The 26,369-nt window shown below is 47.4% G+C and overlaps 1 protein-coding gene across 4 annotated transcripts; it reads left to right on the top strand.

Moving 5' to 3' along the window:
• Nucleotides 1-455: 455 nt before the first annotated feature.
• Nucleotides 456-25,145, top strand: LOC310884119 (regucalcin-like). 4 transcript variants are annotated; one of them, XM_083805465.1, is made up of 7 exons: nt 456-638; nt 5,331-5,499; nt 5,837-6,019; nt 7,714-7,929; nt 9,200-9,331; nt 9,530-9,684; nt 10,854-11,492. In XM_083805465.1, exons 2-7 carry the CDS (start codon nt 5,334-5,336, stop codon nt 10,902-10,904), a joined length of 903 nt encoding a protein of 300 aa, XP_083661591.1. In that variant the 5' UTR covers nt 456-638; nt 5,331-5,333; the 3' UTR covers nt 10,905-11,492. The 4 variants fall into 4 exon arrangements, with proteins under 4 accessions (XP_083661591.1, XP_083661592.1, XP_083661589.1 ...); XM_083805466.1 differs by lacking the exon at nt 456-638 and adding an exon at nt 751-1,185; XM_083805463.1 differs by lacking the exon at nt 456-638 and adding an exon at nt 2,587-2,784.
• Nucleotides 25,146-26,369: the final 1,224 nt, after the last annotated feature.

The following is a 26,369-nucleotide window of genomic DNA, read 5'->3' as shown; positions in this document are numbered from 1 at the left end:
GGCAGCTGTGGTTGAAGGCTAATGGATGGCCGGAGATGCAGCGGAAAATAAATAGGCACAAGCACAAGTAAGCTCCCTGTACCCTTACTACCACGTTGCAGAGGTTCCTGCACTTCAGTTTGTATCTCTCGGGTGTCTGACTCGAGTCTCATGACGGAGCACCCGATCCCCAAACGGGCTCAGCAGCTGCCGCTCCCTGGCCTTTCCCTGCCGCCTGCCGGTTCCCTCGGTGGGGAGGCTTCCCAGCTTTTGTTTAATCCCTGCCCTATTAGCGGCACGTACCTCTCTGAGCAAGGACTTGTGCTGATTTAAATTGGGGTTGAGCAAGAGCGCAATGACAGGAGAAGCTGTATCAGGAGAAGCAGCTGCTGTGCCCTGAGGGTTTTTTTTCATCCTCGTGACCAAAATCTATAGTCATAGGTGAAGCATATTTATGCCCAACCAACCCAAATAATCCTTTGCAGGCAAAAGAGCTCTACCTACATAAAAGCAGGAGGCATTGACTGCCCAGGGAGCTCCTGCTCCTCCTGACTGAAGATCAGGGAGGGACCAGGTCCTTCCTACAAAAGGGCGAAACCACAAGAAGATAAGCCTTCGCTTGAGTTTTGGGCAACACCATTGAGTGGGCTATTGCCGGGGTGAGTAGCTACACCTGTGCCTGTCTGGAGTATTTTAATAACCGTGTCCCCATTAGCTCTAACCTTGTCTGTTGTTGTTGCCAGGAGGGTGGGAATGATAGCTGCAGAAGATGACTGTCTGGCTGAAGGATGGCTTTAAGGGCTGGAGACGGTCAAATTATATGCAAAGTAAGGTTTCCAGAGAGAGAAAAGTTGGGCTGGAAGCTCAAGGAGAAGAAGCTACAGAAGGGTAACCTGGGGAGCTGTGGAAAAGGAGAGGGGTGACAGATTTAGTAAATACTTGCATGGTGGCGGTAACAAATTCAGCGCTATTGTCTGAGTACATGCCTGTAGGTAACAGAAGACAAACAGCAGTATTTAAATACTGCATTAATATGTATGGCGCGCTAACGCGCTGATACACTCCCCCGACTGCGCTGCTGGGAGAAACTTAGGGACTATAAGAAGCAGCAGGAACAGTGGCACCAGAGGAGCGCGAGGCAGCGGGAGGGGAGCGAGCCAGCCCAGAAGGAAGCACCACCGAGGGCTGGGGAGCCCTCAGACAGAGGTACAGGGGCGCGTGGCCACCATCGGCCAGCTTTGCTCTCAATTTCTGCTTTGCAAACCAGCCAAGTTAAAAACGGGCGAAGTGCATGGTGGTGTAGGCTCTTCGAGTTGAGGAAATTATTAAAATAATGACTGGCTGGGTAAGAATAAGCGTGCACCCGTTGCTGCAGGTTTGCACCGCTTGTCCCCAGGGTCCACGAAGCCTTTAAGAGCAGCCTGCAGGAAGGCAGGCACAGGGGATGTCTAAATGGCGGGTGGGGTGGGAGGTGCCATACCAGTAGACCAGGAGTTGGTGGGACAGGAATCAGAAAAACCCAAAGAGATGGTGCAGAACAGGGTGGGATCTGCACTCTGCCTGGCACGACCGATGGGGTTGCCTCCGAGCTGCTCGCCGGCAGGGTGGCACGCAATGTATTTTTTATTGTGGCCAGGTGTTTCCTCCCATTGCGTGACTTGATTTTACTCCACCATGGCATGTGGTGAGGAAGTAGCTCAAGTCACCTGAAGAAAAGAGTTGACTGGGAAACACGGTTTTCTCCATTAAAATTCCTGTAGAAAAAAATGCTTTAGGATGTATTTTGTAGGAAAAAAAAATGGCTTCTATTTTTTTTTCCTTCAAAGTTATAATTTAGGTGGCAAGAAAAAGTGTAGAGCACTGGGAAAAATGCTGTGAGGGTGGGCAGAGAGAGAGGGGCCGTGCCGGCAGCCTGGGTGGCAGCGCAAGGGCAGCCCGCGGCTGGTGCTTACCTCGGGCACGACCGCTCTGCCTGAAACGCAGGCATTTGGCAAGGATTTGGGTGGGAAGGATTGCCAGCTTTTTGCCGAGAAATGCTGGAGTTTGGCTTAGGGCCGTAGGTTTTTTAATCTCTGCATTTGACTAGATGATGACTATGTCGGGATAATCCTAGGTCAAATGCGGTTATTTGCTTATCTGGGAGAAGCTTTCATCCCGTGAGCCACGTGAGCACCAAATTAAAGCGTTTGCTCGGTTCTCACATGGGCAGAGAAATGCGTTGCTGGTTCAGGACGGGCCCTGCCACCACCCCAAGCCCCCCGGAGCTGCGGCCGCCCGGGCTGGGCACCTCGCAGGGCAGCCGGCGGCATGGCCGGGAGCAGGAGCCAAGGCTCGACGGCGATAGCACAGCTTCATCACGGGAATAATTTTCCCTCACCGTTCAAAGCGACTTGCGCTACTAAACCCTCCCCTGCGTCTTTTATCAACCTGCCCTTTTTATCATCCGTGACTTTCATTTGCCCCTAAATTTGGGGAGACCGGGCTAACCCCGGGGCACCCGCGTGGTGCAACGCCTGTTTTCCTCAGCTGCTCTCACGACAGGAGAAAAGCGCTGAGCCAGGGCTTTTCCCTATCACATGCTTCGCTGCTGGCAGTGCCAGCCGGGCCGTTCAGGAGGGGCTCGGTCCGTGCCTCATCGCTCAGCTGACTGCTGACTGAATGGGAAGCGCAGCAGGCTACCTGCTCGCCGCAGATAACATCAGCGACTGCGCGTTGTTAGACGGCTCCCAAAACGGCAGCCGGTTTCATTGGACCGGCGCTGGAAAAGAGACACCAACCCAGGTCTCGCAATACTTTCCTCGGCAGGTGTGTTGTTTTGGTTAGCTGAGGCGTTTCGCATTGGTGCCCTACGGCTTGAGAGAAATATTCAGCTGCTGGACCGAGGGGAAGTTGTGCTTAAAATTCTTTGGTTTGCATGGGCTACCGTTCCCTATAAATGCATTGAAAGCTCTAGCTGCCTCTCTTGCTGAAAGCTTCAGCTTGAAATTAATACTGAAATGATGTGTGCTGGCACGGGAAGGAGAGAGAGAAACAGCAAAGAAACCTTTTAATGCCAGTCATTCATTTGTGTTTTACCTCTGTCTTAGGGGTATCACAATTACCAGGTTGTGTCAAGATCAGTTTTTAATGCAATGTGTACTGAAGATGGGAATGGCTTATTTTTAAATAATTACCAGAAAGATTTTATTTTTATTTTTATTTTCTTTCAGAGTGGATATTTTCACATTAGTTTTTCATTCCTAGCAGGAAATATTCTTCTCAGCCTCCAAATTCTGACAACTTTAAATAGTTTAACTTGGAGAAGGTGGCAGTGACACCCGTCAGCCGTGTAAGGGCTTTAGGCGTGATTCCAGGAGTCTGAAATGCCAATAAAATTGTGAAAAGTGGATGCAGCCAGGGTGACCGTGACATTTTTAGCCTCTTGTATTTCTTTTGGGGAGAACATGGCAGGATTTGGTGGTTTCTGCTTGGAATTGCTATGTTTTTCCTGCCTGCACACTCATCTCTGATGCATTGGTGCTGTGGCCAACAGGCTGAGAGGTGCTGCACAAAAAGGTGCGGGGCAAAAGGACGCCTCGAGGTGATGAGCCCGGGGTGTTTTGAACAGCAATTTTTGGGGTAGGTTCATCACTGGTGGTGGGACTTGGTGCCATACGGAACAGCTGGTGGTGAGGTGGGTGCGTGCGCCTTGGGACGGGTCTGTGAGTCAGCGCCTTGTGGTCCCTTATCTGCTGGCCCCCGCTTTGCTGCAGCAGGAGGTGGATCCCGTGGAGGTGAACGTCTCCAGGCTCTCCAAGCCACGGCTCAACGACACGGTGAAGTCAGTGTTAAAAGTCTCTGAGTGTCTGTCAGGTCAAAAATATTGCAGCCACATGGCGCCAAACTTCAGCCCCGCAGAAACTCACTCCTCCAGCTCCAGCATGGCTTAACAGGTTTTAGAGGGTTCATTTTTGCTGGCACCTCGTGACACAGCCTCATTTATACTTCAGAGCCAATGTTACCTGAGCCTTCCTATGCTGGCCCCTGGCCATTGTGGCTGGTGTCAAAGCGGAGACCCGGAGACGCTCAGCATGTATTGCATATAAATGGTATGTAGACGTGGCACTTGGGCAAAAAAAATGATGAGGTTGAGAAACTGCCACCCCATACCATAATGCATGGGTGCAAAATCACTTCCTAGCCTGCGTGTTGGCTTTGTGGCCTCAGCGTGTTCTTCAGACACCGTTTTTGGGAGCAGGTGAATAGATCTGGGGGGAAACATCAAAGCTGTGTTGTCTGAGCCTTGCCTTGCTGTGCAGAGAGCAGAGCAGTCCCCGGTTCCCATGTTGTGAGCATTTTCACTCCTGGTGATTGCTGGCTCTTCCCGCTTACTTTGAAGCATATTAGTGCTAATTAATTATCTGCAAATCTTATCCTTGGCTCACCTGCTGGGAAACAACGCCCGCACTGGAACAGTAAGCTGTAGGAAGAGCATGGTGTCAGGAACTGGCTGGCTCCCAGGGAATCTCTCTCCCATCTCTGGTGGGCGGGTGGAGCGGCGGCATCTCCCTCAGCGCTGAATGAGGGAGCCACCGAGGCCCCTTTTGTTTTGTAACAGCTGAGCTGTGGAAGTTATTGCTCAAATCGCAGGTGGGGCCAGCGCCAGGCAGCGGCCGAGCCCCGAGGAAGCAATATGGGGCGACGTGGGGCAGAGGGATGCAAACAAGACGGATTTTTGGAAAGGATCTTGGGGAGGGGGATCAGCCCCCTGTGGGAGCAGGGACCCGGGATGGGAGCTCCACAGCGCGGACAGCCTGCAGATGGCATTATGCACAATTAGTACGTCTGCGTTGGTGAGGCAGAACTTTGCTCCTCTGCGATGAGGCTTCCCCCCACCCATGCTCATCTCCTGCCCAGGTCCCCTCCTGCAGTCTGGGGGTACCCACGGTCCCCAGGGGTCCCCAGTCATGGCTTGGCATCCCCAGGCAGCCCGCAAGCCTGGGAGCACGGCAGCATCATAAAAACCCTCGTGCTGAGGGGGGAAAGTGCCCTGAGTAAGTGTAGGAAGCTCACGTGGGGAATACATGTGAGGTGTGACATTGCCTGTCTTCTGGGCTTTCTCCGGCACTTCTCGCCTGAGAGAGGTTTGCTCAGGAGGAGCCTTGGCTCCCTGAGCTCAGCCGCAGCCCAGGAGGTGCTAGGGTAGGGTAAGAAGAGAGGCCACAGAGATATCACAGGGGCCTCCTAAATCACTCCGTTTTGTGGGATTTGGGGGCTTGCCGTTCACAAATTCCTCTTTTAAGCTTTGTCGTTATGAAAAAACCCCAGAGCGAGAACTTTTCATTCAGTCTGTTACTGACTCTTCCCCTCAGGCCATGTCCTCCTCCATCAGAATTGAACCTGTTGTGAGGGAGAAGAACAGGATGGGAGAGTGCCCGGTCTGGGAGGAACGGGAGGACGCGCTCGTCTACGTCGATATTAACTCCCAGAAAGTCTGCCGCTGGAGCGCGGTCACCGGCGAGGTGCAGAGCGTGTCTGTGGGTAAGGGGCCGCTGCCTTCAGGGCTATTTGCTGCTCCATCTCGTGAGTCTTCTCCGTGTCTGCAGAGGGAAAGGTATGGTCCTAAGGGCTGTGTCCGCCCAGGAGGGGGAGAGAGATGGACAACACAGAGATGGCGAGCTGTGCTCCTCAGGGGAGGAGGACGTTGCAGAGGCGACAGTCAACAGAAATGTTGGCCTTGCTCTGTTCACATCAGCTCAGCCTTTCCTGGGCCAGGAATGCCCTGGGCAAGCCCGGATGCCCTCGGTGAGGTGGGGCTTGGTAGGGCCCACTGACAGACCCAGAGGTGCCCATCGTCTCCCGTCCCTCTCGCCTGCAGATGCCCGCGTCGGCTCGGTGGCACCGCGGCAGTGCGGGGGCTACGCCATCGCCCTGGGGACCAGGTTTGCCTTTCTGGACTGGGACACCCAGGCGGTCACCACCATCCTCGAGCTCGAGCAGGATAAACCCAACAACAGGTTCAATGACGGGAAAGTGGATCCAAAGGGGAGGTTTTTTGCTGGTAAGTCGCTGGCAGAAATTTCCCCCGGACCAAAGAGGAACTAATGAGGGTGTGTTGTACACAGTGCACTTTCTTCCATGTTCTCGATTCCTTTGTTGAATTCCCCACAAAAACCACTGCCGCCAGTGTGAGCCATCTTGTGAGTAGTGTGCTCAGCTGCTGCTTCAGCCTCCAGTCACCCAGGAGAGGAGGACAGGCGGTGCTGGATACTTTGATCTAGATGAGGGCAGAGGCTGCCCAGAAAGGCCATCAGGCAGGCAGGCTCTGCTTCTACTCAGCAGATGGTATTTCCCAAAAGTCTGCCTGTGCAGGCAGTGGAAAGCCATCAAAGGGCTTATGTGGGTGGGAAGGTTTCTGGAGGTGCAGAGGAGGATGTGGCTCCTAGACCAAAGCAGGCGCTGAGGCTCGCCGCCTTCAAACGCAAACCCTGCTCAGCCCATAGGACACGGTGCTGGCAGAGCGAGCGGGGCCTTTGCCACTGGCTGCAGTGCAGACAGGGACCCCTGAGGTTTTCCTCCCATACACAAGTGGGAACAGAGCAACTGGTGTGAGTGAAAATGGCCCTGCCAGCCAGCCACATCTTCTTATTTCAAATTTGCCAAAATCAGTGAATTCATTTGGCTTCTGGTTGTGCTTTAGGGCTCATGTGTCAGTAGAATGAGAATAGGAGAGAAGTTAAAGTACACCTGTTTGTACACTAGTGTGCACAATGATTTCAACAGTGGTTTTGGCCAAATGTTGTAAAACAAACTCAAGAAATCTTATAAAATGGGAGACCAACAGAAACAGATTGCCCCAACTGAAAGAAAATTTCAATGTCTCCTCCAGGGGTCTTAATATATTCCAGAGCTCCCTCCTTGGAGAAGGGTGAATCTATAAGATTCACTTTTGTAAGAGTGAATCAGAAATTAAATAATGAACGCAACACTGAGGCATAAATTAATTTAAAAAATTATCTCACCTCTGTTGTTCTTTACTTGTAATTTACAGCACCTGTATTTTAAGGTCACAGCCCATTTAAATAATAAAAGTAGCCTATAAACAACAACAACGAGCATATGATACTTGCCTACGTCCTTGCTTCCTCTCATTGTGAGCAAAACCTCAGCTCTTGGCGTCTTGTGGCTTTCTTTGTCTTTGGTGCCTACGACTGAAACCACATGGAGATGCAGAAACTCGTCCTGCTGTTGGCCAGGATCACTTCCCCAGGAGCATCTGCTCCTGGCCTGTTCCTTCTCCATCTCACCAGTCTGACAGCACCGTGTTGGTCCCATTCTCACTGCCTTGAAGAGGGCATTTTTCTCCTCTTCTATCGTTCTGCTGCTTCCTGTGGGGCCTTTGCCATCCTCGGGTGTGTAGGACCTCTCCAGGCCCATTTCTGCAAAGTGTCTGTCCTTGCAGTGGCTCCATAGCTCAGCTGCTTTGGCACTGGGCAATGCCTTGGGATGGAGTTGTTTTGTTTTTTTTTTTTTTTCCTATTTTAGTCAGCCTGGGAAATACAAACTATTGCACAGAGGCATTTACTATCAAATGAGTAGTAGGTCATATCATGTAAGCTTAAAGAGGAGCGTAGCAACAATATCTGGTGCTAGGACTTCTTATTAAAAGTTAATGTTTTCTGACAGAACATGAGGAAGTCAATCCTGTGGGAGCAAGCTGCTGCTTCTTAATCAACACTCCTGCTTTCATTTCAGGTACGATGGCTGAAGAGACAGCGCCGGGGGTCCGAGCGAGACGACAAGGGGCTCTCTATACTCTTTTCCCTGATCTTTCGGTAATAAAACAGTTAGACCAGGTGGACATCTCCAATGGTCTGGATTGGTCCCTGGACCACAGGACCTTCTTTCACATCGACAGCCTGGCATACGCTGTGCATGCCTTCAGCTATGATGTGCACACTGGAAAGATCGGTACATGCACTTTTCTAAATTTGGTGACAAGTAGCATTATTGCTCTTTCTGCAGCAAGACCTGGGTGTGTAGTATGTTGTGATTTATCTGAGAGATCTTGTATCTGGTTACAGCTTCTCAGCAGGCTGACCGTGATTTTTCTCAAATTTAGTTATAGTGCAGGTGTATTTGGTGAGCAATCTTTTGACAGTCCTTCAGCTTTGGCATTTTCGCCTGGATAGATTGCTCATATTTAGACCAGTCCAAGGAGTTGCAGGGACAAAGCCATTTATGCCGAGAATTAGCCTCTGTGTTGTTGTTTATTCTCGAGTGCCACCTACTGGAATGCCTCAACTGTATTCGCTTCATAATTGCAAATACAGGATGAACATGTACATATCACAGAAATGTATCTAAAAAATCAAGTTATCATTGTGAATGAAGCTTCTCAATTCTGAAGTTAAGGTTGTCTGCAGATGTTTGGTGAATTTCTCTTCAAGTCATTTTCTGGACAAAGATTTATTATCGTAATATCTGCAAAAAGGAAATTCAAGTGAGAACGCAACTGATGTAGCCTCATTTTAAAACTGTGGAGTATTTTTGTGCTGTCTGAACCTCTTATACTCCATAGGAATTTAAGTGGCTGATCTGCCTTTCCTTATACTGTAATCTGTGTGAACTTGGTGAATTGATGGGTGAAAACCATACAAAATAACTGCAATTACTCAGATTTCTGTTTTCTCCGCTAAGATTTTAGGAGATAAGATTTCTAAAGAAGATATAATGCAACTTCCCTTCTCGAATACAAAATCCTGATGAGGACGCACTCCCCGGGCTTGGCCCAGTGCTGGTGTCTATATTTTTGGGTGGCGCGGTGACTGCAGGGCCTGCACCACAGCCCAGCCCGCCAAACATGGTTCCCGGGTCTAGTCAAAACAGGGGGCTTTGCTGGCCATGAAAATAAGTCCAGTTCTTGATCTTTACCCATGAGAGATGCCATTATCTGTGGATTGCATTGCCTGCAACGAGATGCCCAGGCTGCCATGAGCAACACAGCCCAGGAGAAGCGGCTGCGCCTGGGAGGTTTGTCACGGGGACAGGGCCTCTGGTCCTCGCCCCTCGGTACAGGGCAGGAGTGCTCAGAAATGCCGACACGATATGAATTTTACAGCACATTTTTCTCACAGAACGCGAGCTTGTCCGCTGGCAAGAGCGGGGAAGCTGCCGGACGGGGACCTGCTAGAGAGCTGGTGGCAGCTCCGGTCACCCGGCTCCGTGCCTCTGCCTGCAGCCTGCCCCAGGCTCGTGTACCGCTTGGAGGAGGAGGAGGGGATGCCCGACGGGATGTGCATTGACGCCGAGGGGAAGCTCTGGGTGGCCTGCATCGACGCCGGGAGAGTGATCCGTGTCGACCCGGAGACGGGTGAGGCCTGCCCTGGTGGCACCTTGTTTGTGGGGACATGGCCTGAGTGGCTCGGGCTGTGTCTGGATGGGGAAGGCCTTCCGAGTGCATGCCACAGCCATGACACCTTCACTAACAGCAATTTCACCTTTGCATCCTCCCTGCAAAAAGGGAATTGGGAAACAGTCTCTTTTTTATTTTGTATTTTTTTCCCTGCAGGAAAAAGAATCCAAACTGTGAGGCTGCCGACGCCGAGGATCACCTCCTGCTGCTTTGGTGGGAAAGACTACGCAGAGCTGTACGTGACGTCTGCCTATGATGGGCTGGACGAGGCCACCCTCGCCAAGGAGCCCCACGCGGGAGAGATTTTCAAGGTGATGGGATTTTATGTTTTTTTTTTTGGTTTTTTTTTTTTTCTGTAAATCAGACCTGTCAGGCCTCACAGCTCCTATACTTGCACGTCTGTATAGCATATTCTGTAATACACTGTAAGGAACTGGGTGTCGCTCCTGTTTCTTACTATAATTTTATCAGTTTCAGAAATTTCTCTCCCTTAAATCTCAGTTTTCAGTTGTGCCAGGATATCTAAATATTTACATCACAGATTGCTAGTTTAAAAGTTAAATGCTTACATTCACCAGGGCAAAACATTGCATCCCCATCCCAAAACTTCTGGGACTTTTTTAGTCTGTTAAAAGTGGGTGCTCCCTTTTAAATAATTAATAACTCATATTTTTGTCTAGGGCTCTTCAAGCCAAAGCTTTTTTTCTCTCATCATTTTGCAGTCCATTAGCAAAAAGGGAATTGGGAGAATAAAATGCTCCTCTGAAACAGCAGTTACTGTCATTGAAAGTTGACCATAGCATGAAAGGGTTGGGCTGTTAGTGAAGGGAAATGGAAAAAAATTAAACTGTGTTATCAGTTTGGCAATAGGATGAAGACATGTTCCAGGAGGGATGGGGATCTAATCTGGGATCTGGGAACTCCTAATTGAAAGGGCATCCAGAACAGATTTCCCATGGCTGAGAACTGATAGATCTTTCAAGTGGCCAATTTTAGGAGGCCACAGGAAAACTAATACCAAAAGATCATTATGAACCTTGACATTTTTTAATCTCTGTTCCTCAGTTCTTCAGCTATAAAAGGGAATTGGTATTTTCTAAAACTCACATTTGTCTTGTATGGTCAAAGTAATTTAAAAGTTACTATGGGTTGTTTGGATAACACAGAGCTAAGCACCACATGTAACAGTCACAAATACTGTGTAAATTAGCAAAATTAATGAGCGGTGCTTGATAATCTTGAAGATCTTAATGGTAAATGTTTCTAAAGAACTCCATGTAATGACTCTTTTTGGGTTCTTCTTGAAGCAGGGGACCCTTGATGTAGGGATAGGTTGCTATGATATATTTTTGTACATTTGAATGTTTCCATTGTGCTCAGAGATTTATCTGCTTCCTTCCCTCCTTCCTTCCCTCCTTCCTATTTTCCTCTCTCCCTTCTTCCCTCCCTCTCACTTTTTTTTCCTCTCTTTGTTTAACAGATAACAGGCCTGGGCGTTAAAGGGATCCCCCAGAATTTCTTTGCTGCTTGAATGCTAACACTAAATAACAAAAATAACAACTGAGAAGTGCTTGCATCTTGTAGTAATTCTGACAAGGAAAAGTCCGATGAACTACAGAACTCATCTGTGTGAGGATTTCTAAACCCATGTTTGAGAATGTGATTGGAATTGAAGATATTGCTATACGATAGGTTGGAGAGGTAAAGTTAATGTGTTACATTTTGATATCTTTTGTGACTTCACATAAAATGCTTCAAGCTCAAGCTTAGGGTGTTTTTGAGCTTTCTGACTGCCAGCTCTGGATTTTTGTGTCCGTGTTGTTCCTGAAGCAGATCTGACTCCCGGTTTGTCTCTTCATGATGCAGTGATGAAGCAGCAATGATATGGCAGATTTTAGTACATATTTTGAGTGTGATGGCTGGAACTGGACTGCTCTGCTGCTGTGGAATTTCTCCCATGGTATTTTCTTAGTGCTCAGACTTATTTTATTTGTAGTATTCAGGCTCCAGTTTTAGATCCTTGCCGGCCTGCTTCCATTTGCTTTGTCACAATTTTTTCTGTCTTGTCTTTAGGACACCATTTATGCACTGAAAATAAACTACACAGCCGTATTTAAAAGGTGTCTATGGACTTTTTTGCTCTGCATTCAGTTATGAATTCAGTTATGAATGCAGAAAACATGGTGACCACACACGGTCAGGATGCAAACAGGTTGTGAGCTACCAGGATGGCCTATGACACTAAAAACTGATGCTCCATAGAATTGTCCTGGCAGAGGTCACATTCGCGCACAGCCATGGACTTCCCTTTGCTTTCCGTATCTTCTTATTGAATGCACAGCTTATTTCTTCCTCTTCTGTTTGAAGTCTTTACCTGCTTTTTCTTCCTTTTCCCTTCAGATTTTCTCTTTCTTCTCTTCACCCTGAGTTTCTATCCCCACTTAGAGTAATCTCACTTTTTGTCAGCTTTCTTGTGTCTCTTTGTGGTCCGTATTGCTCAGCGTCAGGTATGAAACCCTTGTCCTTGCCTTCAGTGCTGTGCATATCTGCTCAGGTTCCTGGCTGCATTACCCTCACCTCCTCTTTCTTCTCTGGGAGGGTAAATGTGGCTTATTGACTTTTCTCCCTCTGCTGAAGATGTGCAGGGTTTTCTCCCACACTAATTATTGCACCAAAGCAGAGGCTGGCTTCTCAGGATTCATGCAGAAGACCTTTACCCTAACCTTGCTTCTTACATGGAAAATAGGATTACACTTAAAAGTGAAGAAAATTGCAGCATTTGAAAGTGTTATGAGCTGAATGAGACTGTTAAAGTCACTACCTAGATGTGGGAAGAGGAAGTTTTGCATTTAAAAGATTGTCTGTTAAACAGAGGCAGTGTTATTTGTAGTTTGTGAATCAAACTAACTCTTCCTTCCAAAATTTTCAGATAGAAAATTGAACTTTCCATGGACTAATCTCTGAGCTGTACGAAGCCAAACTGAAATGAAAAAACAAAACAAACAAACAAACAAACAAAAACAAACAAACAAACAAAACAAACTTCCAGTTTCAAGAAGAAATGAGGAAGGTATCAGTTTGGCAACGCTTGAATTTGATGGGGCACTTTCAGTGCTCTGGGTCCAGGTGCTCAGCTAGTTACTTCTGCCAGTTTGGTAGGCTGTTCGTTTTAAAGTCTTCTGTCAGAAGCATACACTGCTTAGTTATTATTTTCACTGATGTTATTTTAACAACTGTAGTAGATCTTAACCTTACTATAGGCCATCATGATTTCAAGGAAGTTTATTTTTAAGAAACTTGTATTCAGAAGTTAAAGCTGAAACTGGTAATAGGCAGTTTTGGGAATATTTATTATAGTTTTATCACTTTTGCTCCAGGAATGGAAGAGAGAGATAAGGAGAGATCAGTAGTTTTGGGTGTCGTACTGTGAATTCTTCCCTATCATTCAATATTTGTCAGATACGATTGTTTTCTTCTTCGATGCTACCCTTCATCGTAACTCCAATAGTGTCTGACAGGAGCTAGGGACCCTGTAGGCTTAGTTGAAGGATCTCCTGAATATGGGGTTTTCCCAAAGGCCTCAGCACCCCTGCAGGGAGCCAGGCCCTGTCCAAAACCTGTCCAGACTGATCAGGTGGGAGGTGGAAGTGAAGTTGTTCACTTCTTCCCTCTGCTTCTACTGCACGTGCTGCAGGCAGGGCAAAAAGAGCTTCTCGCATATGAGCAAGTGAGATGCACTTTGGAAAAAGCTGACAGACGTGGTGGTGGGAAAACAGAGAGTGCCACGGGACAGGGCAGGGGATCTCCCAGTGTTTCCTGGGTTTGTGCAAACCTGGGCCCTGACAAAACTCTCCTTGTCTCCTACAACTCCATGAACTATATAGTTCATTATCCTGTGAGCAAGAGCTGATTATACCACAGTGGTATGGAAATCCCAACTCAAGGTGTATTTTAGAGGTTATTTAAATGAGAACCCAGTGCTGTGCTGGATTCACTGAGCCATTGTGACCCATTTGATCCCAGCTGGGGCAGCAGATTCTGTCCCATCTGAAGATACAGCTCTGTGGAGATCTGCTTCATCTCGGGAGGAGCTCCAGAAGCTGTTTTCAGGAAAAACTTAGTGCACATGCAACAACTCTTCATTGAATCAATTCATTTTGATCTGTCTTTTGCTTGTTTTCTTTAGTTACTTTCTAGAGAAAGATTTGTTTCTGTAGCTAACCTGTACATAGCTGGTGAAATATAGTCTTTTAATTGAATTTGAAATCTTTATACTGCCTGGAAAGATGGACAGCACATAATACATTTTCAGATCCTTAATGCTGACACTGTGATTTAACAAAGAGCTCAACAGCGCTCATTGTTCACCAGATCAGTCATTTCAGTGCCTTTCTCTGGGGTATTTGGCCATTCCACCACTGCTTCTCAAAGCCTTGAGTTACCTCTCAGACACCCAGCACGCAGCCTGACTAGGGAGTAAGAACTTGATGTCTCAGGAGGAGGATCTCCCAAAATAACTCATGCATGGAGCAGCAGGGAAACTGCAGTTAGTTGTTTGGAAATGTCGAGCAGGATACACGGGATGAAGGTTCTTGGCCCATTGCTCTGCTTCACTCTTATCTTGGTCTGGGAGGTAGGTGAGTCCATGTAGCTGCACAAAGCCAACTTAACCGAGAAATGTAATATTCAGCTCATTCTAACACTTGCTCAACCACCAGGCTGCTGTTTGTTTCCCCAGTTATGATTCCACTAGTAATTAGGCTGATGGGGGTTCTTACCAGCAAAGGTGTTAAATGCCTTCTGGCACCATGCCTATGCCAAACTGGTATAAAGAACATGGACAATTATGCAAGATTTCCTGTTTACCCACTCTGGAGAGGAATGTGAAGGCAGGATGTTTGGAGGATAGTCAAGTGTCTTAATCTTTAATAAAATAAAAAAAAAGTAGGAAAAGTATGCAGACACTTCATTTAATAAAAAATATCCAATTATTTACAAAATTGTCTATCTTATGTCTATGCCTATGTGCTCTGCCAGAAAATAAAAGTAGATTGTTTTGAAACAATATGCACATGAGAAAACCTTATTACCCTGATATTTTTTCTAGAGCTTCCCTGGGCATGCAAGCCAGGCTCTCTTGTTTGCAATTCTCTTGCTCTCCTTCCCCCACCTCTAAAGGCAGATACTGTGTGTGCCACTCAAACTCCAAGCTCTGAGTGCTTTGGGATCTCTCTCAGGTCAGCAGGGCTTCCCAAAAAGGAAAATCTTGAGGGTGAATTTCTCTCTGTTGCCAAAAGGCCCACTATTTCACTTTTCAGATTTCAGAAATTCTTGCTTTATGATTTTGCTTCCCAAAAAGTGTTTACTGAAAACCTTGGTGGGGCTGTTCTCCAGCCTCATTAATCAAGAGTAGGATGAAGGCATGCAGGAGGGAGGTATGGGACCGGGTTTATTTGCCTTGTGCATTTTGGGAGCGATATGGTACCTACAGTCCCTGGTGAGGATACTCCCTGAGATGGCTACTGGGTAGCCAAGTAGGCGTGTTGGCGTGGGTCAGCCCCACAGGGTGTGATGCATGGCAGGGAGGCTGCTGCCTGCCCAGGGATCACCTGCTGAGGGGGCATCTCCCCACATCCTGGCCTTCATAAGCTTATATAAGTATTTTCTGTGTTTAAAGTACACAGAAAATTCACAGTTCTCTTGCATGTTTTTGTGTGTGCTGGGAATAAGCTTTCAGCTGGGGATGTTTTGGTCCTTATGTTTCCTAGCTTTGTGGACAGCCTGAATGGCCTTTTTCGCCTGCCTGAAAAGATGCGTCTTTGTGGAAACCTATTTGATCTGAACTTTGGTTTCCAAATATTCGTAAATGGAGCTAGGGTGCAAATGAGGCTGTTTAAACATCACAGCCATGCTGGCACTGCTGCTGCACCCACAGCCCTGGCAAATACAGGGATGTAGGATTTGCCCAGGGAACTGGTGGCGTCACCATCCCTGGGGGTGTTCAAGGAAAAGTTGGACGTGGTGCTTAGGGACGTGGTTTAGTGGGTGACATTGGTGGTAGGGGGATGGTTGGACCAGATGATCTTGGAGGGCTTTTCCTTAATGGTTCTAGGATTCTATGATTTGCTCCGCTGGCTTTTACTGTTGTATCCAGGACTCTGGCAGAATAAAAGAAAAACAGTTCTTAAACATGGATAAGGGGACTTAATCATTTTTTCTAGCAAGCTTTGTTTATCTGTTTATTGTTCAGATTACCTGCTTTGTATCAAAGAAAGACTCTGAAGATGGTCTTTTTGTTATGAGAAGGGGATGGGCACAAAGTAGCTGGCTTAAAATTAAAAGATCACTAAGTGCCACCTACTGCAGGCAAATAAGCCCTTGACATAACAAAGAGGTAGCTGCCCAGGGGAAATAAACTGGCTTTGCATAGCTTGTTTATTTTACCTTGACCCTATCATGCTCCATATTCACATCAGCATCACACTTACAAACAACTTGAATACAGATCTTTGCTACCTCCTTGCTGTTATCGCTGTGTCAATGAGAACCGAGATTTCAGCGGGTGATAATGCACAGCCTACAAAGGAGAGACACTGGACTTTGACCCACTATTCACATGAAAATACTCTTGGAAAATGAGAAGTCATTTCCCATATAAAATATTAACAAGAATATTGGATGATCTGGGCGGGTTTGGTCAGCAGATGGGCCTGACTGGTAAAATGGCTGCAGGAGCGAGAGGCATCTCCTCAGGAGGTGTATGAGCGGGATTTGGGCGTCCTGTAAAGAACAGCTGAAGGGCAGAAAGAGCTGTAGATTAATTTATTTTGTCTAGGATCGTAGACCACTTCAGCTGCTGAAAGAAATAGTTTATTGGGTTTGCTTGAGCTGCATGTTGCAGTATTTCCAACTTGAAACAGTTGGTGTTGGTTCTCTTCCAGCACCCAAATAAGACTCATGTGAACTATAAACGCAGGTGGTGATGACCTCTGAGGAGGTGCAGGACCCTCATTCTTCTATTTTAATTCATCCTTTCTCTTCTTAAAGAAGAAAGTGTTCAACTCTGTGTTTAGTAGCACTCGAGTAACATTACAAAAAACTAGACATAATTGAATACCCTGGCAGGACAGTGGTATCTTCTGGAGACAGCTGATATCACAGTGTTGATACACTGGGAGGATTTTAAGAGGAAGGGAAAGAAAAAGAGCTGTGAGAGTGAGACAAAAACATGGAAGCTGATGTGATAATGAAGATGAATATGAAAACACAGACATGTTTTTGGCAGGTAAATAAGTCCTTGACTGAACAGGTGGGCTCCATAATTTGGAAGTAAAGCTTGAGTTGGCAAATTTATACCTGAAGGGATTCTTATGACTCAGAGGAAACTGAAGATGCTTGCTCCATCCTCTGCAGCACTTGCCTTGCCTACTGATTGTTTCTTGTATCTGAAGGAAGGGGGTGTGTGGGGAGAAATCTGAACTGTCTTTTCCCATACTTCTGCAGGGACCACCCCTCTTCTTTAAAACATCTCAGGCCTAAACAGCTAGGCTGGTCCACAACAGTCCCATCTGTACTTAAAGCAGAAAGGCGTGTTGGTGCAGTGAGTGGAGTTCCACACGTCATCACCATTGGGGTGCCATGGTCACGTTAGGAGTTTGGAGCGGAGATGGGCAGGCGACAAGACAGCCAAGGAGTGCGAGGGTGGAGTGGAGCAGATAAGGGGAGCGCTGCATGTGTTACAAGGTGCTGGGCTGGTTTCAGTTCGGGGCATCTTGGGAAGCATTTTCTGGTTTGAAAGTATTAAAACTTGCTCTAAGAAAATGAAGGTGTATACAGACAGAAGCTCTCTGTGTTACAGGCACTATCAGCTCCTGCTAGAAAACCTGCTCCATGGCCATCCTCCTCCTGCTCTTCCCCATCTGTAAAGGCCTGTGTATAGGTTTTGAGCTGTCTTCTGAGTGCCTTGCCAGATGCTGTGTGGCAGGGAAAGGGCTGACTAACTTTGTCCAGTTCTGCCTTATGCTGTACTTTGTGCCTGTACCTCAATCTCCCTTCAACCTTCATCCACCTTCTCCTGCCCCTGCACGAGTACACCCTTCTTTGGAAAGGGTTCCCCTGCCTTGCCTCGCCTCGCCTCGCCTTCCCTTCCTGTGATTCAGCACAAATGACTCCCTCTGTCCAAAAAAAATAGAGTGCTGCGAACAAACTTGACTGTACTATCTTGGCTTGGGAAATATTGTGTTATTTCTGGCCTGGAGCAATTTGGGACCTGGAATTGCATCTTCCAGGGTGAGGTTGCTTCACTACTGTTCTGGCAGTGCTCCTGGGAGGACTGGCCACAGCTGTGTGCTCTTCTGCCAGGCCCACGACTCGGCCAGGGCTCCCTCCCCTCCTCCAGCAAGCTCATTTGTGCTCTTTGTTGGAAGGTTATTGCTCTGAAATCAACAAATTCTTCACTGTGGTGGGGAGAGAAACAGCCCGCTCCAGGGTGTAACTCAGCAGACGGATTTTAGATGTCTTCTCAAGGCTAGAGGATTGCACCTTTCAATTATTTACTCTTCTTGATTGCAAAAGCAGTCTTACCTGGGTAAGCGCAGACATCAGTAGACATCTACATTGCAGGTATCTGTGGGACTGGACGGGCCGAATCCCACCTTAATGTCTTACTGACCTGGATTCCTCTCTGAGGTGTAGGTGGCATTGGCCAAGAGGTTAAAATATTAGCCAGGAGATCACTGAGTGATGGCACAGGCTTGTGTCTTCGGGCAGCGAGGCTGAATAGTGACAACGTTCACTTCTACTTTGTTGGTGCTTGGAGGCCTTCCCTAAGCTCTGTTCTCCAGAGATTTGTGTGGGTCAGCACAGAATTCCTCTCTGCCAGTGCATACCGGAGCCTGCCATTGCTCAGTTTGTTTTCCCTAAAAGATAGGAGCTTCTTTTCTTGTGATAAATGACCGTCCCTGCAGCATGTGATGTTTGTTGTGGTAGGCTGGGGTGTAAAGAGTCCCAAGGACAGCTGATACCCTGCTGGGGAAAGCTTGCTCGAGGTGCACAAACACCATCTGCCTGGAAGAGCTGGAGAGAGATCAGTGTTATCATTTCTGCTCTTGGGTAACTGAGGTGCAAACAGGACTGCTTAGAAAAACTTCAGCTGACTTGGAGAGCCCCAGAGGAGCTCCATCTGCTGGTTCCTGGTCCCGCCAACACCTGGTGGGTTTTGGCAACGTGAGGGCTGCGGTAGGGGTTGGTAATGGGAACCTGTGGGAGTAACTGCTGAGAGAAGGGAATGTAAAAAGTCGTGCCCAGGAAAGCTGGTAGCAAGTCCCGTGAACTCCACCTTCCCTCTGCTGGCAGCTGCTGCTGCTGCTCTATCCTCCTCCCACCCGCTCCGAATGCCGAGGAGGTCTGCTTGCACCCCGTTCACAAGGGAGAGTGGCAGTAGCTGGAGTCAGTGCTATCGCTTGGTCAGTGTAGGTGAGCTCTGCTCAGCGTGAAGCTGACGGGGGCAGTTTGGAGGTCAGTGTCCCAGGCATTTGCTCTTCATTTTCATTAAGAGGCAGGCCACTGAGAAGGAGTCGCTGTTTTCTACAACCTGTCACTAGGGATTTCCCAACAAAGCAGAAAGTAAACCTTCTGTTTACTTTAACAGAGGGCTTGAATTATTTCAAGACTCCGCGTGCAGTTCCTTGCTGATGCAATGACAACATCCTAGGGCGAGCAGTAGCTATCAGGTGCGTTTCCTGCCATGTTGGTGGCCTTTCTCACAATTTAAACAGGACAATTTTATAATCTTCTCATTCATTTTCAGCATTTACTTTAAAAATTTGTGTGTGTGGTGGAGGGATGGAGGAGGAAGAAAAGCCAAAAAATGCTATGGTCACTGAAGTTCTTTCCTTTCCTTTAAAAATTGTTTGTTCTTCTATTGTTGTTGTTCGGATGAGCCAGTGACTAGGACAATTCCTCTTAAAGGATATTATTTACAAGTATCTTTTAAATCTCTTTGCTCATTTAAAAAAAGTCATGATCTACAAGGTGAGCTATTTTTACTAGCTAAGATTAGGAGTGACTGAGTTACAGTGATGTACTGACCTCTGTTGGCATCATGCTTTCTTACTGAATCTCCCTCAAATGCTGAATTTAATGCTTTCAAAAATGGATGATACATCTGAGACAAGGCCTGAGGCAGAACTGGGTCTATGATGAAGCCGTATGCTCATGCCACAATAAATCTAACACTGGGACTCTTCAACCAAGTCACAGGGCTCAGGCATAATGACATGCTGTGCTGGTTTCCTAAATTTTTCCTAAAAATCTCAATCAGATGATTTAAATATGCTAAAAAATCTGGGGAGTTTCTTCTGTAGCAGCAGACTCTGTGATGGACCAGGTATTGCCTGCCTGTCCTTCTGCAGCTGGCACGGAGCCAGCCAGAAAAAAAGGAAAAGCAACAAAATCTGACATTACTGTGGCTGATGGGGAACCACACGCCCGTGCCTGACTCCAATCTGTTTTGTGCTGCTGTATCATCCTGTAGCATGTTGATCCCATGTTAGTGATCGGTCTTGCCTGATCATGCAGTGTTGGTCTGCGGTGAGCAACCTTTTTCTCTGCAACACCCTAAATAGACTTTGGCCAGTTATCTCCCTTAAAACTCAAGCGTCATCTCCTCTGGAGACAGCCTGTCAGGGGAGCTAATGGCCATAAGCATTGAGAAGCCTGGTGGAGAGAAAGAGGGGGCTGCAGACGGTCTGATTTTAGTTTGGGATGGGTTGACTTGCTCTCTAGAGGTGCTGCACAGCTAGCTCCAGTGGGGATGTCAGATGAATTCGCCCCCTTTGGAGCTGAGCTGCATGGCTCCGATCTCGCGGTGGGAACACCTTCCAGGTGCGTGCCAGGTTTGGCTTGGATGAAACTCCAGGTGATGCCAGGATCTGACATGTGAAGCAATCAACATGCTGCTAAGGAGCATGATATCCTCAGGAGAATGAGGAGCGTAGGGAGGGGTGACAGTGGGAGACGACTATGTGAACTTTGGCTGCCCAGGTACAAGGAGCCTTCCTTCACCATCCACCCCTTCAAGGACCAAGAATTTGGGAATTTTCTACTAAGGAGGTATCTGTATTCCTCTCGTTCCCCAGGGGGCGCCTGTATGCACAACCTGGGGAGCCACCGTGTCTCTTTATGAATCTCCCTGAGACTACCAGGGCTACTGAGAACCTGTGGGGAAAAAAAATTAATCCATATGTTATTTGGACCATACTTTTATTTGTCAATTTGCTTGCATTTTAAAGAGAAGCTGTGACTGCAGACCTTGGGTTAGCCCTTGGAGATGTGTTTTGAAGAAGAGTGGAGTAAGAAACAGGCTCTCCTGCCCTCATTTCTCACGAAGCGAGCTTTTGTTTGGAAGGAAAGCTGCCCAACTGAGGCGAGAGGGGCATAATATGCAGGGACATGCCTGCTCCTGTGCTGCTGGAACTGGAGGCTGAGGCTGCTGCTCTGTCAGAATATCTGAGTCACATTTTTATTTGTTTTGTTCTTAGCCTGAATTGAGAAAGACCTTGTAAGAAATTTTATGGCCTTTGACATCACTCTACGCTTTTGCAAGACAATAGCCTGACATTTTGCCCGAGGTGTTAGATTAAATAATAACTGGAGATTGTGCAAATACTTCTGCTTAACCGTGGTTATCACGCCAAGGCCTTGCAGCCAAGGTCCCCAAGCTGGGGACCTCTGCTGTTGGGGTTGTTCCATGCATTACATGCCATTAAGATAGCAGCTCGGTCTGTCTGTCTGCCTGTTTGCGCTGCTGTTGGTTGGCTCTACTTTGAAAGCACTGATAGAAGGCCCACATGGGAAGAACTGAGGGGAGAACTACACACCCTGACCACCCACACTTGCTATCAGGGCAAAATCTTGGTGGTATACAGAGCCTGTAGGCAACACCTGAGCATAGGCAAGCTGCAAGTTCGCAGTTCTGCTGCACATGAGCATTTTGACACAAAAATATCACTGGTCTTGGCTCCCTGAGGAGTCATGCCCTAGTCAACAAGGCAATGAGAAGGAGCACAGACCACCACATAGATGGTCCAGCTTACTTTTCCTGCAGAATTACACAGTCCTGAACTCTGTCTGTAAGAACAAAGGGACTTGAAAGAGACTGTAAGAGCAAAAAGAACTGCATTTCTCAATCTCGTGCTAACAGCTGCAAGCCTGAAATCATTTAGGGGATTTTATGTTCACTTTCACTTTAAACACGAGGAAGTTCAGGACAGCTGAGTGAAGAGGGAGTTTTACGTATTCTTAATGCCTTATGGATGTGCTCTCAGAACAACTTGTGTCTTTCTAAGACCATTTTTTTTCCCCTTTCCTGGCTGGTGTTGCCCCACAGATACATGAGGAGCCGGCTGCAGGAGCGCAGGCGTAAGGGCTTCCAGTTTGTAGCTGATGGTTCTGGTCAACAAACTGGTGGAGCCCACAAACTGAAGGGGCTTCTCCCATCCCAGCAGCACAGCTGTTCAGGTACAAACAGTTAATGGGTGCAACGGCGTACCGTGAGTGTGCCATCATGTTCTTCACGTGGATCCGGGGAGCAGGAAAAACTCGCATTTCAACTTGCCACAAATGTCCTTGCTCCCTGCAGCTCCGAACATGTGTGCTGTAATAAATGTGCTCGTATACTCCTGTAAGTGAATTTTATTACTGTCCTTGATTACTGTGAATGGCTTAGTTGCCGTTGTCACGATCACTACAGGTGGCGTACCTACGGAGATACTGCAAGGAAAACTGACGTTGTTTATACTGCAAAACTTGGCAGTCGTAAAAATCATAATCCATGGAAAAGCCCATTGCCAAAAAGATAGTCTTCAGACTGTCTTTTATAGGATTTGATTTGTTTATAACAGGCAGTGGATTTTTTTTTCCTTGCAGGGAGATGTACAAAGTCCTACAGGGCGTGGGGGTGAGGGTGGGAGAAGTCTTAGCGCACCTTGAGTCCAACTGAAAGAAAATGCTGTGGGAAATTAACCCATGGGAGGAAGCAAAGACAGTCAGGTGGGGTTTGGCCACTGCAAGAGCAGCTGCTCTATATTTCCTTGTGTATCCTTCATGAAACACAAACAGTGGCATTCAAGCAGCTGCTGAGCTCCCAGTGCATGGTGGTGGCTTTACGCCATTGCCTTTAAAAGGAGCTGGCTGTATTTTGATGTATTTGAATGCTGTATTTTGAGGCTTGGCAAATCTGCTTTTGAGGCCAGACAGCACTTCATTTTGTATGTTGTGCTCAACAGTGCTAGTAACATCCCCTAGGTAGGAATGCCATGCGACAGCTTGAAGGGTACTTAGTATTCTTAGAAGGTTTGGGAACGGTGGGCTATATCGAGTGTATATCCAGATATCGATGAATTAGCTCAGGTGAAATAGAGCATACCACAGCCTGGGTCTGTGGGTAGGAAGCGTCTGTAGCAGCAATGTTTTTATGCACACTTCCAGCAGAGCTGCTGTCCTGCATGTGCAAGAGCGGGATTATCCTGGTAGCTGCAGCCCTTGTGTATCTGGTGCAACTTTTCAGCTCCACATTCCTCACACCAACTTTCAGCGACCGCCAGTGGAAAACAATCCTCCAGCGAGTGGCTACTTTTAGGCTATGGTGAGGTTGCTATGGTGTTTTTTTTACTAGGTGATAAAGTAAAAAAAATGTTATAAGGGATAAAATGCTTCGTTAGGTTGCCTGGCCCCTTTGGAACTGCTTAATACATCACTTTTCTGTTGTAGATCTTAGCCTTTATTATTGGCAGTGTTTGACCCAGGCAGGCAGCCTGAGCTCAGCTGCCACCAGCCCTGCACCTGTAGCCTCTGCCACGGATGACTCGTGCTGTTTGCTCATGTCCTCTTGGAGAACAAGCCGCTGCTACAGGTCACTTCAGATCACACCTGCACTGCCCAAGTGCCTTTGGTCATACGCCCAGGTACCGATGATAAGCATGCTGAGACCAAACATGAGCACCACGTCTACACAAATGCAACAGATACGGCTTTGCAGGGCACGGAGTAGGGCTGCTTTTGCAATGAGGACGTGGTTTTTCTGACCTCTGTCACCTTGTTGATAGGTGAATCATGTTCGTGCCCAATTATGGCCCCTGAAGGGTCTTACCCTAAGTCAGGCTGTGGTTATGGATGACCATGCAAACCAGGAATGCATGGTGGTGGGGTGGGAGGGAAAGAAACTTTAGGAAAATATTCTTAGTTATTTCCCAATGATTCAAGCTCAGAACCATCAAGGCTGAACCTACATGAGATCCTCACGAATTAAGGTCTGGATGGCAAAGACACAGACACTTCAGCCTCTGCCCAGTGTCAAAGGTACTGGAAACTTGTCCCTGAGGAAGCAGGTGCCTGGTTTTCACAACTGATCACAGGAAGAAGGTGGGATGTTGTTCAAGGCTACTGAAGGACACAAGACTTGCTCTCTCAGCTTCACCACTGGGATGAATTTAGGCAGAAGAGTCCCTCCTCCTCCCCACTCTCTACCACCACGTTAGGAGCTGCACCCAGGAAAGACGTGGGCAGCTGTAACACTGCAGCTCCCCTCCTGCCCCAGCTGCTTCCTCTCGTGCCACTTGGTGAGCTGCTTTCTTGGAGGAGAAGTGTCGCTCTGCTTTGTGGGTTCAACTTCTGTGGGGATTGGGGTGTCAGAGTAGAGGGTTTTGTTTCTGACTTCTCCCAGCTACCAGAAAGAGAGATTCATGTAGGATGGGGAGTGTGGTGAGAAAACAGTTGCCAGAGCTCAGGAGTTTGCCTCGTCCCCATAATTTTTAAGGATAATTTTAAAGCAAAAGGACGAGAAAACAAAGCTGAGAAGAGGGAGGAATGAGAGGAGCAGGCTTCCCCTCTCCGTTCCCTGTAACTGGAAATCCTTTCTAGCAGGCAGGAATGCAATTATTTTTGTGTCTCCCCACTTCCCAGGGAGACGTCTTTTTGCCATGCAGGGAACAGGTTCTAGCAGCAAAGCCTCCTTCTCCTCTTCCTCCTGTCTTCTCAGGCTTTGGGTCTGATGAGAAAGATTTGTTTATCCTCTCTTCCAGCCTTTCTTTTTATCAGGGTATTATGAGCAGCTTTGCTGTGCCTCCACGTGCTAGCTGGCCTTCTGTGGTCTGCTGATCCAGTGGACAAAGCTGATTACCTGTTTGAAAGACAAGAAGAACCAGTAGCTCAAAAGGGTCCCATTTTATCATTCCCTGACTAGCAGAGGAACACCCAGCGGGGTGTCAGGAGGAGGAATGAATATTTGTGGAGGACCCCGAGACCCTAGGAGGATGTGCCACCATTGTAACAAGAAGGCTGCAAGAGTCTGTCCCATGCAGTGAGGAAACTTGTGTCATTTCTCAGGTCCTTCCCTTCCTCGCAGCACACAGCTCACACCGTAGTTGACAGCTTGGAAGGACTTAGGTCACTTGTTTAAGGTACTTGGAAGTGTCTTTTTTAAAACACTGGTGGGACCAGAAGTAACCTAGCTTTACTCAGTGTTTCTTTAGGGCATTCCTTTTTTGTCAACACTGGTGTAGTCATGTTGAAATTGAAATCTCAGTTGCTTCTGTGTGAGAAGAAAATTGTTTTGCTTGGACCTTGCCTCAAGCCCACTGAAGCCACAGTTAACGTCAATGGGACTGGATCAAACTGGAAAAATCTTTTTGTTTTCTTTTTCAAAAATTTCTGTTAAAATTTTTGTTAATAAAATTGAACTCTAATTATCTTTCTCCTCTCTGTTATTCTATAATACACCAAAACATTTCCCTTATCTTGCAAAACCGATGAGAAAAAGCACATCGTGCAGCCCTGGTTCCCAAGTATCCATCACATCAGGGCAGCAGTATTGTGCTCAGTGTTGAGCTATCAGAGTGGCATTTTTACTCTGAATTTGCCTGCTGCAGATAAAGTCAGGGCTGTCCCTCTATGATGGCACGGATACGTTGGGGTGCGTTCGGGCTACGTAAATCCCACCAAAACCCTTGTGCCAGGTGATTCCTGCTGCCTGGTACTAGGTCACCAAAGGCACCTCATTGACAGACATGGGGATCAGGAGTCAGCACAGCAGCCCCAGAAGCAAACGCAGGGAACCAGAAACCAACTCCAGGCACATCTGGGACACATTTTTGCTCTAGGGCACAGACCTGCAGGGTGGCTGTAGTGCTGACCACCTTCCCAGGCCCTTCTTATTGCGCAGGGTGATCTCCCTGGTGTTGCAGGCTGTCTCCTCACTGTTTGCCCTGCTCTCAGGCGTCATCACAGCTGCAGCCGTCAGATATGCAGACTTCTCTCTGAAATGTTAGGCTGCCTGTTTGTTCCCAAAGACAGAAATTAGGTGAGGGTTGAGGGGACTTATCAGTCAGTCAGGGCAGGAACAAACACACGTTGCCAGGGTGTTGCAAATGTCCCCAGAACAAGCAAACACCTCAAATCCAGGGAATTCAGCTAAGGTTGTTTACCAGCTGCGTGGCATTTCTGCATGTTATGGAGTAAAGAAGTGGTGGTGTGCAATGTCTGGAAAAAAAAATGGTGAGGGAAGAAAAAAATCTCTCGCAACATCCCAGATATTGCCAGCATTCAATAAACCTCCGAAGGCTTGAAGTCCTCCGAGAAGATGATTGATTTCTCTCAGACTGAGTGCAGTTTATCTTATTTTGGGCAGCCAGGCCTGTTTAAATGTATGAAGTCCAGTTTAAGCCTCTCTGACTGGTGTCGCTCTGACTAATAAACCAGAAATATTTCACTCTGATCCACAGCTATAAATCAGGCCTGTGTTTCCATCAAGATGCAATGCTGAAGCTTCTGTATCTATGTGTTTTGATTCTCATAAATGTAACCAGCTTTAAACCTTTTTATTACCAAATGCTTCAAAAGCTCCTTCTGGGTAAGAAGTTCTTCTGTGTCCAATATCTTTGAACTCCACTATCCATCTTTTTAATGTAGACATTTATTTTGCAGGCATGGTAAGAAATCT

The sequence above is a fragment of the Anser anser genome (genome assembly GCF_964211835.1).
Source record: "Anser anser genome assembly, chromosome: 1".
Lineage (NCBI taxonomy): Eukaryota > Metazoa > Chordata > Aves > Anseriformes > Anatidae > Anser > Anser anser.
This window is presented reverse-complemented; position numbering and strand designations above follow the sequence as displayed.